General features: G+C 41.3%; 1 protein-coding gene across 1 annotated transcript in view; it reads left to right on the top strand.

The window, feature by feature from the left end:
* The window catches only part of ASXL2 (additional sex combs like transcriptional regulator 2), a 127454-nt gene that overhangs the window by 46695 nt on the left and 63589 nt on the right, over positions 1-17170 (top strand). Inside the window, exons 2-4 of the mRNA XM_010002204.1 lie at positions 208-286; positions 2110-2192; positions 3180-3182. Coding sequence (XP_010000506.1) covers positions 208-286; positions 2110-2192; positions 3180-3182 — 165 coding nt within the window. The remainder of the gene's footprint in view (positions 1-207; positions 287-2109; positions 2193-3179; positions 3183-17170) is intronic.

Below are 17170 nucleotides of genomic sequence, written 5' to 3'. Positions count from 1 at the left end.
GAAAGAGTCCTTAGGAAGGAATATGTGGGGACAAGTTTCCTGGGAGAAATACATAGAAGCGTTCTGTGGGTGTGCCAGGATATAATTAGAAAAGCTTTTCTTCCTTTCTGCTCTTAGTGATGAGTTTCTGTGGTTAAACATGGTATTAGGCTTGTGTTGTGGTTGTGCCTAGTGAAAAATTAATGAAATGTGGTGTTGCCGCTCTAGGTATGAGCAAGATGGGGCTTGTCAAGAGCACGTCCGTGTAGTGAAAGTCAAGGAAAATTCAGTGCCAAAGAAGAAAAAAGTATGGTTTTGTTTTTGTCTGTGAGAAAGGGTAAATGGCCAAAAGCTCCTTGTTAATGGAATCACAGCACTACTTTATCTTTCTCCTACTTTATTTTGCTAGCTGTTACAAACAAGTTGACATCACAGATGAAAATTCAGATGGTATCAACTCTTGTCCTCCATGGGCTTTTCAGCACACTGTGCAGAACAAGCTTTGAAATTTTGTTCCAAGCTAATGGTATAAAAATACATGGAAAAAATATCTTTGGCAATGCTGAGAACATTAATTGGGAGCTGGTACAAATCTTAAAAACTGCAGTGGTCTGGCTTAAATCACTCTTCAACCACTGATTTTGTATCTTTTTTGCTGTGAGCATCTGTCCTGGTTTGAGTTGGGAACCATGACAGCATCCTTAGTTACACTGTAGCTAGAAAAGAAGTGAAATGGGTCAGAAACTGATACCAGAGTATAAACAAACTCCACTTAAATATGTTTTAAACTCAATATTTTTTATATACATGTGTTAAACTGCTTTTTATGAAGTCCTTGAAGCCAAAGCTCTGTGCTGACATTCAGTGCCATGCTGTAGACTGTGCTTCATTGCAGCCAGCCAGCCTTGGCCAGAGTCACATACCAGGTCTGAAAACAACTAAAGTTGCTGTGAAAGTCAGGCTTTAACATAATGCAACAAGAGATTTAACATAGTGAGGCCATCAGCCAGGACTTCCAAAGCTAGAGATGATGCTAAACATAGGTCTTTGTTTCTGTAAGCAGAGAGATGCTGTAGTTCAGCAAGGTCTGTTTGTTCAACGTTCTTGTGAAGAGAGCTAAACCTGCAGTCATCAGGACAGCTTAAGTGTTCCTGGAGGGAATAAGGTGCAGAGGCTTAGGAGAAGCTGTGTGTTCTGCACAGCTGCTGAACAGAGAAATGAAAATGGGTAATTTCCTTCTGTCGTCACTTGTAGGGTTTTATATTTAATGTACTGATGGTTTATTTTCTGGTTAAAGACATAAGTCAAGGGTTGATGTGCTGGGCATGGGTCAAAAGCGGATGATTAAGAAGGAAATGAGGCATTTCCTGCCCATCCCCCCAGCACAAATATTGCTTAAAATATCCAAATGACGTCTATTAACTGGCATCTTCTTTCAGAAGTCTTCACAATCTCTCTATATAATTCAATGATTTCTACTTTTGCATTTTTGTCCCCTTGAAAGGGAGGTGAGTGTCTTTAGGCACCTGAGTGTGCATGGTGTGGGCTAGGGAAGGGGTAGGGGGCTGTATTTGACAATTTAGGAAGCATTTTTGTAGCCCATAGTTACAGACTTTTAGCCTGAGCTGTGTGCAGATGTCTTTCAATGAAACCTCACAGTGTTAACCCCCAAATTTCCTTAAAGAACTTTAATACTCACCAAACTAATCAGTAGTTGTTGCAACTTTGCAAACATTAAGGATTTTGTGGTTTTGTTGTTTTTTTTTTTTAATTCTGTATCTGAGGCACCTTGGAAGTTCTTGAAGTATTCCCAAGTGAAGCTGATGGTTGTGAAGCCACCTTGTTACTGCAGAACATTTAATTCTCCAAGAAGTGTTACCTAGTGGCAGTGTATTTGAATTAAAATTTGAGAAATGCACTAAAAAAAGTCCTTTAGCCAGTCTCCTGGAGTCACTTTGCTCCTTATATTCTCCAGATGGAAGAGATGATAATGAGATGCAAGAAAGGCAGTAGTTCTTCCGTTGTATCCTTGGAGATGCCTAAACCATTACATGTTGTTTTCTGTGCAGTCAAACGTTAAAGTGAAAATGCAAATGAGTAACTTCCTCTCAATCTACTTTTGCTTGCCAGGTCCTGGAGAAATATCCTAATACACCTATGAGCCATAAAGAGATCCTTCAAGTTATCCAGAAGGAAGGACTTAAAGAAATCAGGTGAGTTGAGTACCCATACCAGTAAAACTGTCATACTTTGCTTCCAAGTTATGGGTTAACAGTTTATTGTGCTATCTTGTAAGTATTTTTGGAATTAAAATGTTCAATACCTGCAGAACTGGAGTCTAGGTCCCATTTGAAAGAAGCTCTCAAGTCACTGATACTTTCACCAAGAAAGCTGGATAAGATTCATAAGGAATTTCCAGGTATGAGCTTGTGACTCTTGTCTGCAGCTCTCATATAAGATAAACTAGACCTGAGCAAGTAGACTCCAGGTGCTGAAGTAAACTTAACTACTTTTTATTTCATCTTAAAAAAATCCAACAAAACATCAAAACCAGCAAAAACCACCAAACAAGAATAACAGTGAATAGTCAGTTTATAGGCAATTGCCTAAACCAAAATTAAAGCCATCCAGGAAGTAAAAAGCAGCTTCACTTACAAATCCTTATGAAGAAAACTTGGTCCCTCATGCTGTGTTATTCAGTGTTATCTGGAGAGCATGTAGTTCTGCACCAGCTTGGTTGATACTGATCTGCTTTAGAAAAACAGGGTAACTTGGATGCCAGATCTTGAACTGCAGCTTAATTCTGGAATCCTTGCTCATTCATTCCCAGAGATGGGCAAGTGTATTTGGTGAGACAGGGAACAATTGTTCATGCAAAGTACCAAGTATTTATACTTCTGTTTTCTAAAAGCGAAGAAAGAGATTGGGAAAAGAGGATTGGATGTGCCAGTTCATCTATTTTGGAATGGAATAGCCATCCTGAATTTGACTTAATTATGTTCTCCATTCCACTTGTTCAGTTTTAATGCAGCAATCCATCTGCTTTGGCAGAAATGTTCAAGGACCCAAGTGTAAAAATTCTGCTGTCAATTACAAGATGTTCCATTCAAGTTGTGGACAATGCAAAGATTGTTTGCTTTTTGGAAAAGTCAGTTTATCTAAAAGTAAGGAAAGAAAATGAAACTCATTCAGCTGTTAAGGAGGTGACAGAAGTGTAGTTTAGTTCCTGCCCTGACTATGCAGTCAGTGCTACATTCAGTCAGATCAAAGGTTTATCAGCCTTGGGTCAGCTTCAGCATGATGTTAAATATTGTAAATCCATCAAATGTACATTCATAAACATACATTCATGTATGTTGTTTTTCTCTCTGCTGCTGAGCATCAGGACAGCACAAACTCCTCAGTATCTTAAATATCAAAAGATGGTAGTGAGAGTAGTCAGATGTGAAACTGTTTCTCTACTTCAACTATTCACCCTACTGACTTAGCCACACTTGGGTGCTGTGCAGTAGTCTTCCCCTTAAATGTTAGATGGATGTAATTAAGCTTTATTTAGATTATGACCTAGAAGTTTGTCAGTTTTAAGCAATTCAGTTCCAGTTAGTGCCAGTAATGTGTTTGTGGCTGGACTGGGCTTCTGATAAGTCATAGCCTGTTACAAGATGAGCTAAACAAAAATCAGCATTTATTAGGGTAAAAATCACATTGGAGAGGGTATAAAAGCTGTCAGAAGGATGTGTTGAGCTCACCAGATTTTGAGTCCTCTTATGTGGAGGTTCTGGCAGGAAACCATGGCAAATCCTTTGCCAGCAGAGTACAGCAATTTCCCTGCACTTCGTTGCCTTGAGACAGCAGGCAGCTGCAAGAGTTTGGTAAAATGGTGTATAAGTTTACAGGCAGGACTTGGGTTTTTCTTTAAGTGTGTGTATCAAGGGATTTGCATTTTGAGATGTTTCTCAGTGCAGTTTGCTTTTAATAAACAAAATGGCAATTTTAATAGTAAACTTTTAACCCAAACCACTAATTGTTAAACTTTCAGTTTTGATCACAGTGCCTTTTTTAACTTAGCATCTGTTGCCTCACAGCCTTAGAGATATCTAACTTTTAAAAAGCTCTGATTTTCAGATAGAGAATATTTTTAGAAAAAGTGACAAATTACTTTCCTGCAGATGCTTTGAAATGAGGCAGAGAGAACAGGGAGCCCAACTAGTGTCCAGCATTCATTTTTCTGTTTGGCAGTGCAACCGGTCCATCTCCTGCTTGTTCCAGTGATTCCTGGCATGTGCTGCCCCTTGGCCAGCTGCCTGGGAGGAAGCTTGAGGGCATGTTGAAAGAGTTTAGAGGACTCAATTGTAGGGGATTTGGAATTGCAGGGAAGAAGGGTGGCAGTTGAGATGAGTTAGAAAAAACAGGCATAGTAATTTCTGCTATACAGAGGACAATTTGGTGGTATTTTTAGACAAGGCTAGAGTCTTTCATAAGATGGTGGTGTTTTGGCAGCAGTGCAGAAACCTGGGGTCATACTGCCTGCTTCTTACCTGTATTTCTAACTTTTTCCCAGTATTCAAGTAACTTTAATAATGAGTTTTTTTTAAAGGTCAGCCCAGGATCAGTACTTTGAGGTGTCAGTTTTGGAGATCTAAGGCATCCTGAAGCTAGAACTATACTTTTTGGGTGATCTGTCATCCTAATTTGCCTGTTTTGACAGGCTTCCCTAATCCAATGAGAGAGATCCTTTCCTACCTACAGGTCATTGCTTGCAAACTGCAAAAATAAAATACATGTGGATAAACATTCAGTGAGTGGGCAGTATAACCATCTCTGGCTATAAGATTTCTCCAACATCCCATATTGCCACATCTCTGTTGGCAATGTCACCTGGGGAAGCCTGGGCATGTTGTAACACACTTTCACGTGGGGCTTTGAAGATGCATGGAATAATGGTGTTAACATTTTCACAGCTGCAGCAGTAGAAGTTCCCTGAACATCATGTGGGATAAATGGGCATCAGGAGTTAGCAACAGAGAATCACATTAGTTTGATAATTAGCTTTTAAAGGCAAAATTATTAACTTGTCATTGGAGTTCATTAATCTCCTTGGCTACATTAAAATTGGCGTAAGACTACCTGAAGAGTCAGCATCTTTGAAAGATACCTTTGGTAGCCTTTTCTCTTAATAATTCTTAAGCCACTTTGGCTTGGGGTGGGGAGTTTAGAAGCCCAAGTCCTCTTTTCACCAGTCATGTCTGGACTAGAGAAGTGAGTCAGTAACACTTGGAATCAAAGTTTTAGCTGCCCTCCAGGCAGTGGCTAATTTATCCTTCTCATTAACAAATCTTTTGTAAGATACTCTCCAAATCCAGCTCAGCATCCTCAAGGAGGTGACTTGTTTCCAGATAAGGAGGTGGTTATGTGAGGAGGGCTGGAGTTGCTCCGAGTGACTGCAACTTTAGGCTTCCATAAAATTTCTTAACCAGTTTCTTCTATTTCTTTGGTAGCCGAAAATCGGAAGCCTGCTGTATTTCTGTGATTACCTTGCCCTCTGTAAGTCTGGTAACAGGAACATTCTGTCTTCCTGAGGGATGAGGAGAACTGCAGTGATGCTGATTGTCCTCATGAAGAAAGAAAACTTGAGGCTTTTAGCTTCTGTGTAGTTCAGAGCAGTGTCACATCTGCATTGCTCCTCCAGTAACTTGTGTGCTATGAAATAAGAGTCTTGCTTGAGTGGGTAAAAACTCTGTGCTTGGTCACTCTCTTGCCAGAGGAGAGAAGTTGAACTTAAAAGGCAAAAAGCTTTCTGGTTGACTTGTCTCAGAAATATAAGCGTAGGTCAGGCTGGAGTCAGGACTTGGAAACTATAGGAAAAGGGAAGCTGGTTCCTGCTGGAGGATATTCTTGCATCTTAGATCGAGTTAAGGACCAACAAAGTGATTTCTCCTTACTCTTGGCAGAAGGCTTTGCCACTAAAATATTCCCCAGCTGTTCTTTAGTACTTCGATTTCCTGATCTTCTGCAGAGCTAGGACATGAGGTGGGGTTGGATAAGCTAAGTTGCCTGCTCCTCCATGCCTTGGTTCTCAGGACAGTTAGTTATCAGTTCAGTGCTGGGAAATTCTTTGTCCAATGTAACTCCTTAAGTCATGGTTTCCAGCCTTGTGTTCCTTAGCAAAGTGGCCTTTTGCCTCCAGTGCCTCTTATTGTGAGTCACTGCAATACCTCGAAGCCTTAATAGGCTCATTTGAAGATGGGTAGAGTTAAAAGGGTTGCTTCTAGGATGTGCAGCTGGGGTGCAATATGTCCAACAGGTCCTACTCTCAATACAAAACAGCTTTCGTTTTCCTCACTCTCAGGTGTGAAGGTGCAAACTATGAGCTGGTGTGGAAAAGGTGCTGTAGCTAGTTGAAGCTATGAGCTGACGAACATTTAAATTACTTTGCACATTTTTTTAATTACAGCTTCTTTAAATGTAATGTTCAAGTGAGCTGCATGAGCTGGAACACCTTGAGTTCCTATCTCATGGACTCAGTACTAATAATATGGAGTGTGTTCTTGGGGCGGGTAGGACAAGTGCATCCATTCTTCTTGTTTAAGCACCACCAGGGCTGGGTTACCTCAAGTCTTTCTGCTCTTTCTAGTTAGTTTATCTTCATTCTGCTGAAAGATAGTATTATGAGTGTCCATAAAAGTGTTGCCTCTTGAGATTGTCACATGCAGGATCTCTTACAACTGGGGTTCTGGGGCCCTTTCTCAGTGGGAAATGGGCATTTGTTGGAAGCAGATGCCATAGGACCAACTTTACAGGGACACACATTTCAATTGCATGACTCTTCAACTTTGCTTTATTAATTACTGTAAGCCATAGGGAGAAGTGGTTGGCAGCAGGAAAGGCCAATAAATGCTGGTGCAGTAATTCTTGCAGTTTTTTCTCTTTAGTCATCTGAAAGCTGGATTTGGCATTTTCTGGAAAATAAAGAAATAGAAAACAGAGAAAAGAAACAATTGTCAACTTACATTTTTTAACTGAAGACCACCAGAACATGATATTCTCGGAGACCTTCACGATGCCTTTATATCTTAAGTGAGATTTGTGTGTAAATTCTGGTGTAAAGTACAGATTAAAGCTATTTTTGGTCAAACAACAGTCAAGTATTAGTCATAGTGACAGTTACAGATTAATACTTGACAAGGTTAGCAGTGAGTGTCTTCTGGACCCTTTTATGACTGTCTGATTCAGGATTTTCTGCTGTGAACCAGGAAGGAGCTCCCTAGCAGGACTTTTTCCTGAAGTGAGGAGAAGCTGGAGATGCAGCTTTTGCCCCATTGAGCACCACCAGCTCCAGGCACGTTCTCTTTTGGTCTGTATCACAAACCTTTGTTTGCAGATAGAGCCCATACTTCATGGGGAACCTGGTTTGTTCTCCCGTAGACAATGAACCAACCACAGGTCTGGCAAACCCTCACAGGGTATGTTTCTTTTTTGCTTTATTAATATTAACTCAAAGCTCTGAAGTAAGCACAGGTTTCTGTGCCACTTGGAGCCTGTGCAGAAGCAGGGTGATAACTTGGTGGATGTCAAAAATAATACACATAGGGAGAAATGTTGGATTGAAAACTAATAGTTCAAAGAGAATTGTTAGAGAGAAAGATAATGTTGTTATCATTAGCAGGAAGTATTAAATGCATTTATTGTATGTAGCAGAATGATTGTCTCTTTTCATCTCCCTTCTATAGAGGTATCAAATCCATAACTAACAAAATATTTCTCTAATGTTAACTGAGACTCCTAAGTGTAGGAGTTCTTGCTCTCTTCTCAAAATAAAACTACACATCCATTTTCATCATATGAAAGACTTCATTAGCTGCTGCTGCAAGGAGAAATGTGGAGTGTAATACTCTAGTGGTGAACACTGCAGGAATCCAAGATAGATTTTATCTTCTAGAAAATGTGAAAGTTGAGGTCTCAAAAAATAACAATTTAGGATTTATCTTCAGTACGAACTGGCTCATGGTTCTGTAGCAGAAATTCAAAGGGAGGGACCCAAAAACTTGTAAATTTTAACTCTGTGCCCCAAAAGCCTTAGAGGAAGGTACTTTTAAATGGCTTCCTCCTGTAAAATCAGAAAATGCTGATTTCCACCTAGTCCCTCAAGGATGTGAACAGCAAGGAGAAAGTATCCTATCTGTGTACACTGTGTGAAGGTGGAGATAAGAGTGCTGTAAAGCTGCAGGTAGTGCTTACACCTGGAAACAAAGTCTAAGAAAGTCAGACAACTTCTACAAGAGTTAGTCCATATCCAGGACTCACTGTATCCTCTCAGAGCCTTCTGGTGTTCCCGCAGGTCTGATTCAGTTGTCACAACAGCCCATAACTAAAGCCCATAAATAAAGCCCAACTGTAGCATATGCTGAAGAGCTTTGTAGTGTCCTCCAGGCTGATCTCCATCCTCCTGGGTCCTCTGTTACACCATGGGCCAGGTGTGGCTCTATCTGACTCAGTGATCACCAGCTGCACTCAACTTGTTTTGATTGTGCACAAATTCCCACAAACTGGTGTGTTAAAACTGGCGTTATGGCATGAAATGCCCTCTCTCTCTCTGCCCCTGCACCACTATTGTGAAAATATTTAAATGAGGCCAATGGTGTGTTAGTTTGCATTATTAATGACTTGGTGATACCATGAATTGCCTATGGAGGTGATGAAGCAGTATGTACTGGTTCCTTCACCCTAACAATTGGCATCATTAAACTGTCAGCATCTGTGATGTTCCTCTGGGTTTGCAGGGCTGCTGTTTCACCCAGAGTTGAGTAGTGCTCAGGGGGTGTAGAAGAAAAAAGAGAAATACGTTTCTATACCATTGTCTGCACATGAGATTTTCAGAAGGTCCACCTGACTTGCAGAAGAAAAAACACATTACCTGGTGAAGGTTGAAAACAGTGCACCTGAGGGTGGTAGCTGTATGCCAGCTGTGTGGTGTATTGCTTTGAAAACAGACTGAAAAAACCTAGTGGGTTGTCATCTTTCTTCTGTGTCTGTTTACTGTAACCTGGTCTTTGTATTGCTGCAGATCTACCCAAAACTTATAAAACTTGGTTCTGGTGGATGGTGGGGGGAGGGGTTCATATGAATGATCAGACAATTGTTTTGCTCAAGTTTTTAAAGGGGTGTTTCTCTCCTTTTTTTGGGTTGCACTCCAACTCCAGAAGGTAAGAACCACTGCTGATTGTTCTAAAGCTACTCTTCTCTGTTAACGCAAACTGCAAAAGCCTTAATTAAAAGAGCAACTGCTTGTTTCACACAGACTTAGAAGCCCAGTAATGGTAGTATACCTAGTGTTAATGCTTCTGTTACCTTCATCTCCCTTCCCTGCATGCTGTTTGCATCAGTGCTTTGGTGTGATGCAAACCTGAAACCTTGAATCTGTGTGTGAAGTCTGTGGAAAATGTCAGGCTAATAGCATGTGAACGCTGAATGTCTGACAAATTAACCCTGCTGGCTGCAAATCCCAATTGGTGGGGAAGGGGGGTGCTTGACTGGTTTTGCATGGTGTCTTTGTGCATCTTTTGGCTTGGGGACATTCGGCAGTGCGTGTTGGGTGAAGCAAAATTTAACATGTAAAATAAGCTGCTTTTCTAAATCATGAATGTTTTTAACAAGTTCGATGTTGGTAGAGTAGTGTCTGCTTACAAACTCTCTGCTCTGTCACTTCTGTGGATCTGAAACTACTGTTTTTTTGCAAAAGTCATATTTTAATATACTAACAAACAAAAAGCTATTTGTGTGTATGTCTGTTTCAAATGGAATGTGGGAAAGAAGAGGATGCTCAAAAAAACCCGAAACCAGCCAAAATGAGAAAACCCCTCACCCTTAAACCCAGCCTATTCAGACATTTTTATCCAGTTACATCAAAGTGCAGTGACAATGTGAAATGAAGACACCTGCTGCTGGATGCACTTTATGTTAAGCTTCCAGTTAGAGGAGAAGACAATAATTAACTCTGCCCTGGAGTTGAGGTTGCTGGGTGCTATAGCAGCAAGCTCGTGTGAAGACAGTGATTTCCCAGTGGTATTTCTGCACCCAGAACATCAGCAGCATGCCCTAGAGCCATCAGGTGATAGTCCTGCAGCGGGAGACCTGCTGGGTCCAGCATGCTGCTGGGCACACATATTGAAATACTGTAAATTCTGCTAGCCAAATTAAAAATGGAGCTTTAATGTAAAGTAACCTTGTGATAGGTAAATAAATACACCTTGCATGATGCTCTGAGGGTAAGGGGTTTAAGTTTAAATGTGTTATGGTTGAAAAATTTCAATCCAGAATTCCAAACTGAACAATAATTATTTGGTCACACTTCATTTTCAAATCTGAACAAGTCAGCTCGGTCCCTGAGGTTTCAGGAGCCAGGCTGATGGAAAGGGGCTGTGGTGGGATTGACAGTGTGGGAAGAAACGCTCCTCCTCCTTCCTCCTCTTTTACAGGCAGCTGCTCAAGAGTAGAGATTTCTCACCTTAACCTTGTGTGCGTTGGCTGCTCTCAAAACCCTTTTTTCTTGCTCAGTCTGAAGAAACTTTGAATGTGGAGTATAAAATACCATGGTTTAAGGATGGCTTAAATTTGGCAATTCTCAGAAGGAAAAAATTAGTATGTACATGTCTGAATTGTCAAGTGGCTTAGGGAAATTCTTGGAGGGGGCAAGAGCTCAGAATATGTATTTATTTATGTGGCACTGGCTGCCTTTACAGCTACAAGTTAACTGTAATAAGTTATTTTTTGCTGTCTTAGCCCTTTCAGCAATCAAATAAAACAGGTTTTGCAGGCAGAGGGACTGTCACTTGCTGTTGATCACTTGGAGATCAATTTTCTGGTTTATTAAGGAAATGGAAGTGCAGATATGACAAACGTTACCTTTCCAAATACAGCAGATATTTAGAAGCTACCAAAATGCCCTGTTTAGTCAACAATGTAAAAAAATGCGGTTTATGTGGCAGTCATAGGTTTGTTTGTAAGTTGTAGTAAATTTGTTAAACTGATTCTTTTTAACTGGGAAAGTGGTGTTAAGAGGGAATAATTACTGGAACACCATTTTCAGGGGAAAGCTGAGCACAGCAATAGTAGCAGAAGTGTTGGGAACTGGATTTGGCACTGAAATAGCCACTCCACAGGCACTTAATACTTGCCTCAACACAGCAGCCTGAGATGGTCATACAGTACCACACTTTGGGCTGGCAAAAGAAGTATATTTAAGCCTCTACTGTCATAGGTGTTGTGTAGCTTAAAAAGTCAGTACTTGCTCTGATAATACCAGAGTTTATTTGCTCAACCTGATACCTGGGTAGTCACCTGGTAAGTATTGATAGGTGATTGTTTGTATTGGACATCTCTCTTAAACAACATCTGTAAATAATATTCTTGATGTTGTGGCTTAAAACTGATGTCAGCACATAAACGTTTGCTTTGATTAAATCAAGGTAGCTCTGAATGTGTTACTGCCTAGTTTTTGTCAAGCTGAAATACGCTGCAAGTGAAGATAAAGCAGAAGTGTTGGGAACTGGATTTGGCACTGAAATAGCCACTCCACAGGCACTTAATACTTGCCTCAACACAGCAGCCTGAGATGGTCATACAGTACCACACTTTGGGCTGGCAAAAGAAGTATATTTAAGCCTCTACTGTCATAGGTGTTGTGTAGCTTAAAAAGTCAGTACTTGCTCTGATAATACCAGAGTTTATTTGCTCAACCTGATACCTGGGTAGTCACCTGGTAAGTATTGATAGGTGATTGTTTGTATTGGACATCTCTCTTAAACAACATCTGTAAATAATATTCTTGATGTTGTGGCTTAAAACTGATGTCAGCACATAAACGTTTGCTTTGATTAAATCAAGGTAGCTCTGAATGTGTTACTGCCTAGTTTTTGTCAAGCTGAAATACGCTGCAAGTGAAGATAATACATAAGGTATGGGAATGGAATTTTTTTTTTTTTTTTTTATCACTTTAAAAAGTGAACAAATGAGTTTTTCCCCGTTTTGATGAAGAGGGTCACTAGGTCTAGGCACAAGAGCTTGGATTATGGCCCTTTCACTGGCACACTGAGTCCTGTTTGTGCCAAGTTTGCTGCCCGTTTTGGCAGATTGATAGGAAAGGCCATGCTATTTTTAGTTTTTTGAGAAGTAAAAACTAGGAGGTTTCAGTATGCAATTGTGATGCCGTGGAAACCGAATTAATCCTGGTAAATGTTGTTATAGCTACCTTTGTATCTTCTAAACTGTTGCAAATACTTTTTTCTTTTTGTACTTTATTGCAAGCTTGTTTCAACGAACAAAGCTTGTAGTTGCCTGTGTGTAGCTGCTGAATTTATCAGCCTGAGCAACTCTGTTCTGATCTTCACCATCTCAAGAAGTGTTGGTGTGAACCAGTGTAAGCAAAGGGACATTTATCTTTACTTTTTCCAAGGGTGCTGCTTATTTGTCAGTGGGCTGGCACTGAGCACTGGGTAATTGATAAAGGTGAGCATCCCATTTATTGTCATAATATTTAAAATTGTTTGCTTTTTTGTGGTAGCTGTCAACCAACATGCTACTATATATTGCAGTAAAAGCTTTAGATAATACATTGCTGTGAGTGAACAAATGAAAATACAATTAAAGATCTTTTCCACTCCCAGAGCACAAATGCAGTTTGTGTATGAATGCACTTAAAATGTAAAATTCTGAAAAGCTTTTGCATAGAAAAAGCAGAAATGTGGTTCTGCCACTACTGGCTGAATAGCTGAGCCCCAGATTGTCCCCTCAGTCATATCTGGAGTGGTATTTTTGCCATCACGGTACAATCACAGAATAATTTCAGTTGGAAAAGACCTTAAAGATCATTAAGTCCTACCTGCAACCCAGCACAGATGAACTGCAGTAGGAATGCTTATGCTGAAGTTTTTGTCAAAAAAATGACTGTTAGAAACATTAGATGAGACATCAGTAACTTCCTGGGAGTGGAGGATGTCCGAGTCAATTATTTTCTACATCAGGGTTTTAACCTGTTTTCATCAGGAAAATGCTTTTGTCAGGGAAGAGGCCTGATGAAACAGAAGTAAACAGACATAAACTACAGAAATATCTGCATGTATTTGAATAGAGCTTGCAGGGCTTGACAGTTGAATAAAGATACAATATCTTGATTGTGCATGTAATCTATTTTCAGTACATAAATGAGATTGGGGATGAAAACAGTCCAGGCAGATCTAGAGGCTGTGAAGACGAGCCTCTTGTGTTGGCATTAGCTGATGTCTACCCCTTCCTACAGTAGCTAGCTTTTGGGGAAACCTGATCAGTTCAGTAAAATCCCAGCATGTCCTGTTTAGATGGAGCATTTTAATTGAAGTGCACTGGTTTATTTAAAAAAAAAAAAAAGTTTCAGCTGATTCTAGAGTTTGGAGTCATACCCTACAGGCTGTGGAGTTGGGCAGGGAGAAACTTAATGAACTTATGTGTCCAGTTCTGGGCTCCACAGTTCATGAAGGACAAAACTACTGAAAAAAATCCAGTCCAGGGCCGCAAAGATGGTTAGACTGGGTTGGACTAGATGATCTTCAGAGGTCCCTTCCAAACCCAACTGCTCTGTGGCTCTAATCCCCTGCTTTATTAAACAGAATGCATTGTATTCCAGATGAAAACATCACAAACTGGATTAGTAGAAGAAAACTTTGATTTGGAAAACTTCCCTTGTTTCCAAAACCAAACAAACCCCCCAAAAAACCTGCACCCTCTACACAGTGTTGTAGGATGCTGTAGGTGTCATATTAATCCTCTGCTCCTGAATGGCCAGGGTATGAAATAGCTGTGCTTTTTGTAGTCATTGGCACAAAATTTCTGGCATCTGGACAAATATTTAGACCTTATATTTAGCTATTGAGAGTGTGATCCCTTTGCAACCCTCTGTGTCTGAAGTAGTCATTAATATTGGATGAAAAAAGGGCAGCCTGTGAGAACAGGGAAATATGGAAGCTTAGCACACTGGGAAAAGTAATAATTGGTCTAGCTCATTTTGGAAGGTTCTTAATTAAATTAAAACAGCCCTACATGGAGAGGGGGCATGAGGGGCTAAGCGGCCCCTGGACTCTGAGCATTAGCTGTGAGAAGGTGATGGAGGGGAGCTAGTAGATGGGGCAATGTTTGTTCAGGTTTCTTTGGGATAATTTGATGTTCCTGAGTGTGGATAATCTTTCATCTTTCTCTTCCACCTGTCTGTCCATGCTGTACTAAGCTGGTGAGCTTGTAGAGAACTGGTGGAACAGGAGCCTGCAATGAGATTGTCCTCAAAAGCAGAAATGCAATTCTTGCCCCTGTCAACTGAGAAGGTTTGGGCATCAGGATGACAAAACCCTCATTTTCAAGCCAGTTTGAGCTTATTTAGAGCCCAGGGTGTTTGACGATTGTGGTTACAAAGCTGGAGAATGTTTCCACTCAGAAGCTTTAGAAACTGAGTTAGGGGCTTGATGTCTAACAGATCAGATGCAGCTTTCAAAAAGGGGAAGGAGAGTGGCAGTTATGAACTAGTTATGCTATCTTCTTGCTGAGTCCCACTTAATCTTTTCCAGAGGTTGAATCCTGTTTTGAGACCTCCAAAAGGAGCACTCATGGTCAAGGAAGCTCATGGTCAGCAGTTCTGGAGGCTGACAATGGCTTTGCACGTGGAGTAGTACAGATTAGGATGGGATGGAAGTGAAATCTTGGGTAATGATGGATCTGGAGCTGACAGGAACTTGTCTTCCACTTGATCTGTATCTCTGGTTTTGTGGTGGAAGGACAGGAACTATCAAATGCTGCTGATGATCCAATGTGTGTTCCATGGCAAATGGGAATGGCCTTCATTATTAAAAAAACCCCCACAATTAAAAACAGCAGTAGCAGTGAAATAAATCACAGAATAACGTCTAGTTCTTAAGGCTATTTTTAGGCAGCTGTTGCATTTAAAATAACAAAGTAGCTGAGTGCAAAACACAGGTGGTTGGAGAAAATATTAAGTGAATATGGGTGGATTCTGAGCAAAGAACATGCAGGGGATGAAATCTTTCCATTCTGAGAAGAACAAGCAACCACAGTCTCACTGCACATTTATTTGTTAGCAAACTGTCAGAGCTGTGGGTCAGGGGCTTGTGGTAAAGCACCAACACCATTTCTCGAAGAAAAATGCCCGAAGTGCCACCCTACACCCAGGATGGGGACTTAAGCTGAGGGATAGTCACAAAAATGAGATGGTTACTAGGAGAAGGGTTCAAGTGCTCAATAGCATTCACCCGTGCAAGCAGAAAGATGTAATATGCCATGAAGACAATGCATCTTATACCCAAAACGACCTCTTTTTTTAGTTATGTGAGAATTGTATGCTGATTTTTTAGCTTCTAAAATTTTTGCAGTAAGCTTTATGAAAGGCTAAAATACTAAAAGGCTAAAATGCTTTATGCTAAAAGGCTTTATGAAAGGCTAAAAACATTTGTGCCAGCTTTCTAGAAGAGCCTGTAGAGAAGGACATGTAACTATAGATGGGTAAACATGACGAAAAAAAAAAGTTAAGCAAAAATAGTGGATAAACTGTTAAACAATGGAATCAATTCAGTAGGGGCAGAGTAGATGCCAGATCAGCTTTTGTAAAGATAGGTCCTTCCAGGGCTTCATTCCTTGGTGAGCTTCCAAAGTGCAACTCTGCCCAGACTTTGTTAGATGCTTGGCTTAACACTGATATTCTGCTCTGATACAGTTTTTACAAAGATTGTGCTCCCTGAGCTGAAGGTCAGGTACATGGCAGAGCTCCCCTTGCTGCCCCAGGGCTTCCTGAACCTGGGAATGCTTTGCTGCATTCATGCTACTCAGTGTGTTATTAGTGATCTGGAAAAAAGTGTTAAATGACTTTGTATGGTTTTTTAGGTGCAATGATGGGAGGACAGGTGTATTTTGGAGCATGTCACCCAGGACGGTGGTGGAGTCACCATCCCTCTGAAAGGATTTCAGCTGTGGTGCTGAGGGACATGGTTTAGTGGTAGCCTTGGCAGTGCTGGGTTAATGGTTGGACTGGATGATCTTAAAGGTCTTTTCCAACCAAAATGTTTCTATGAATCTATCCTGTATTCTTTCAGTTGCCAGATATGGCTGGGCCTGTGTACAATATACTTGGCATAGTTCTTGCATAGTACTTGCATGCAGAAATTCCACCTAGGAGCAAAGATGAGAAGAGGGGAAGGGTGTATCCTGGGGAGCAATACTTTTTGAAATAATTTGGGGTTGCTGCAGGAACCTTCCATGACCTAAAGGGACTACAGGAAAGCTGGGGAGGGGCTTTAGACAAGGGCAGGGAGTGATGGGATGAGGGGGAACAGCTTTAAACTGGAAGAGGGGAGATTGAGATTGGATATTAGGAAGAAATTTTTTGCTATGAAGCTGGTGAGACACTGGCCCAGGCTGCCCAGAGCAGCTGTGGCTGCCCCATCCCTGGCAGTGTTAAAGGGCAGGTTGGATGGGGCTTGGAGCAACCTGGTCTAGTGGGAGGTGTCCCTGCCCATGGCAGGGGGTTGAGACTAGATGATCTTTAAGGTCCCAACCCAAACCAGTCTAGGATTCTCTGATAACCAGGATGAGTGGGTGGTGCCTGAGGCTCAGCTGCTTCCTCCAATGCTACTGGTTTTCCCTTGAGTGTCATGCTGAGCCATCTGCTAAGGAGGTTGGATGGGCTTTGGGCTGGGGTTTAGGAAATTCCCTCCCCATTGGTATCTATTAATAAATGACTCTGGCAGACACTCAGAAAGCAGAAGACTCTGCAGAGCGGAGATGGTGTATAGTCTGTTTTCTGACCCTTGGCATGTAAGTTTGAAGGAAGTCATCTGGTCTGTCTTGGGGCTGCAACCCCACAGAGATCTCTGCTGGTTTGGGGTGACTGCATGCCCCTGCTCAAGTCTGTGCTTGAGTCCTGGAGTATCCCAGTGCCACCACAGAGCTCCTGTAGAAGTCTGAGGACTTCTCTGAGCCTGTTTCTCAACTGGAGGAGTGAGCAACCAGCAGGATGCCGGTATGAGGTGCTTTGGGCAAGGGGGGACCAGGGCAGTGTCCTTCCAGCTCCCCACCAGCAGTGGCAGTGCCTCCAGTGAGGACAGGTGTCTTGCTGTACATTTATTCCTTGCAGGGTCTCCTACCCGTTAGCGTGCTCCTT

This window comes from Chaetura pelagica, unplaced genomic scaffold (genome assembly GCF_000747805.2).
Source record: "Chaetura pelagica isolate M959 unplaced genomic scaffold, ChaPel_1.0 scaffold107, whole genome shotgun sequence".
NCBI lineage: Eukaryota > Metazoa > Chordata > Aves > Apodiformes > Apodidae > Chaetura > Chaetura pelagica.
The sequence above is the reverse complement of the archived record's forward strand: the minus strand, read 5'-3'. Positions and strand labels throughout refer to the sequence as shown.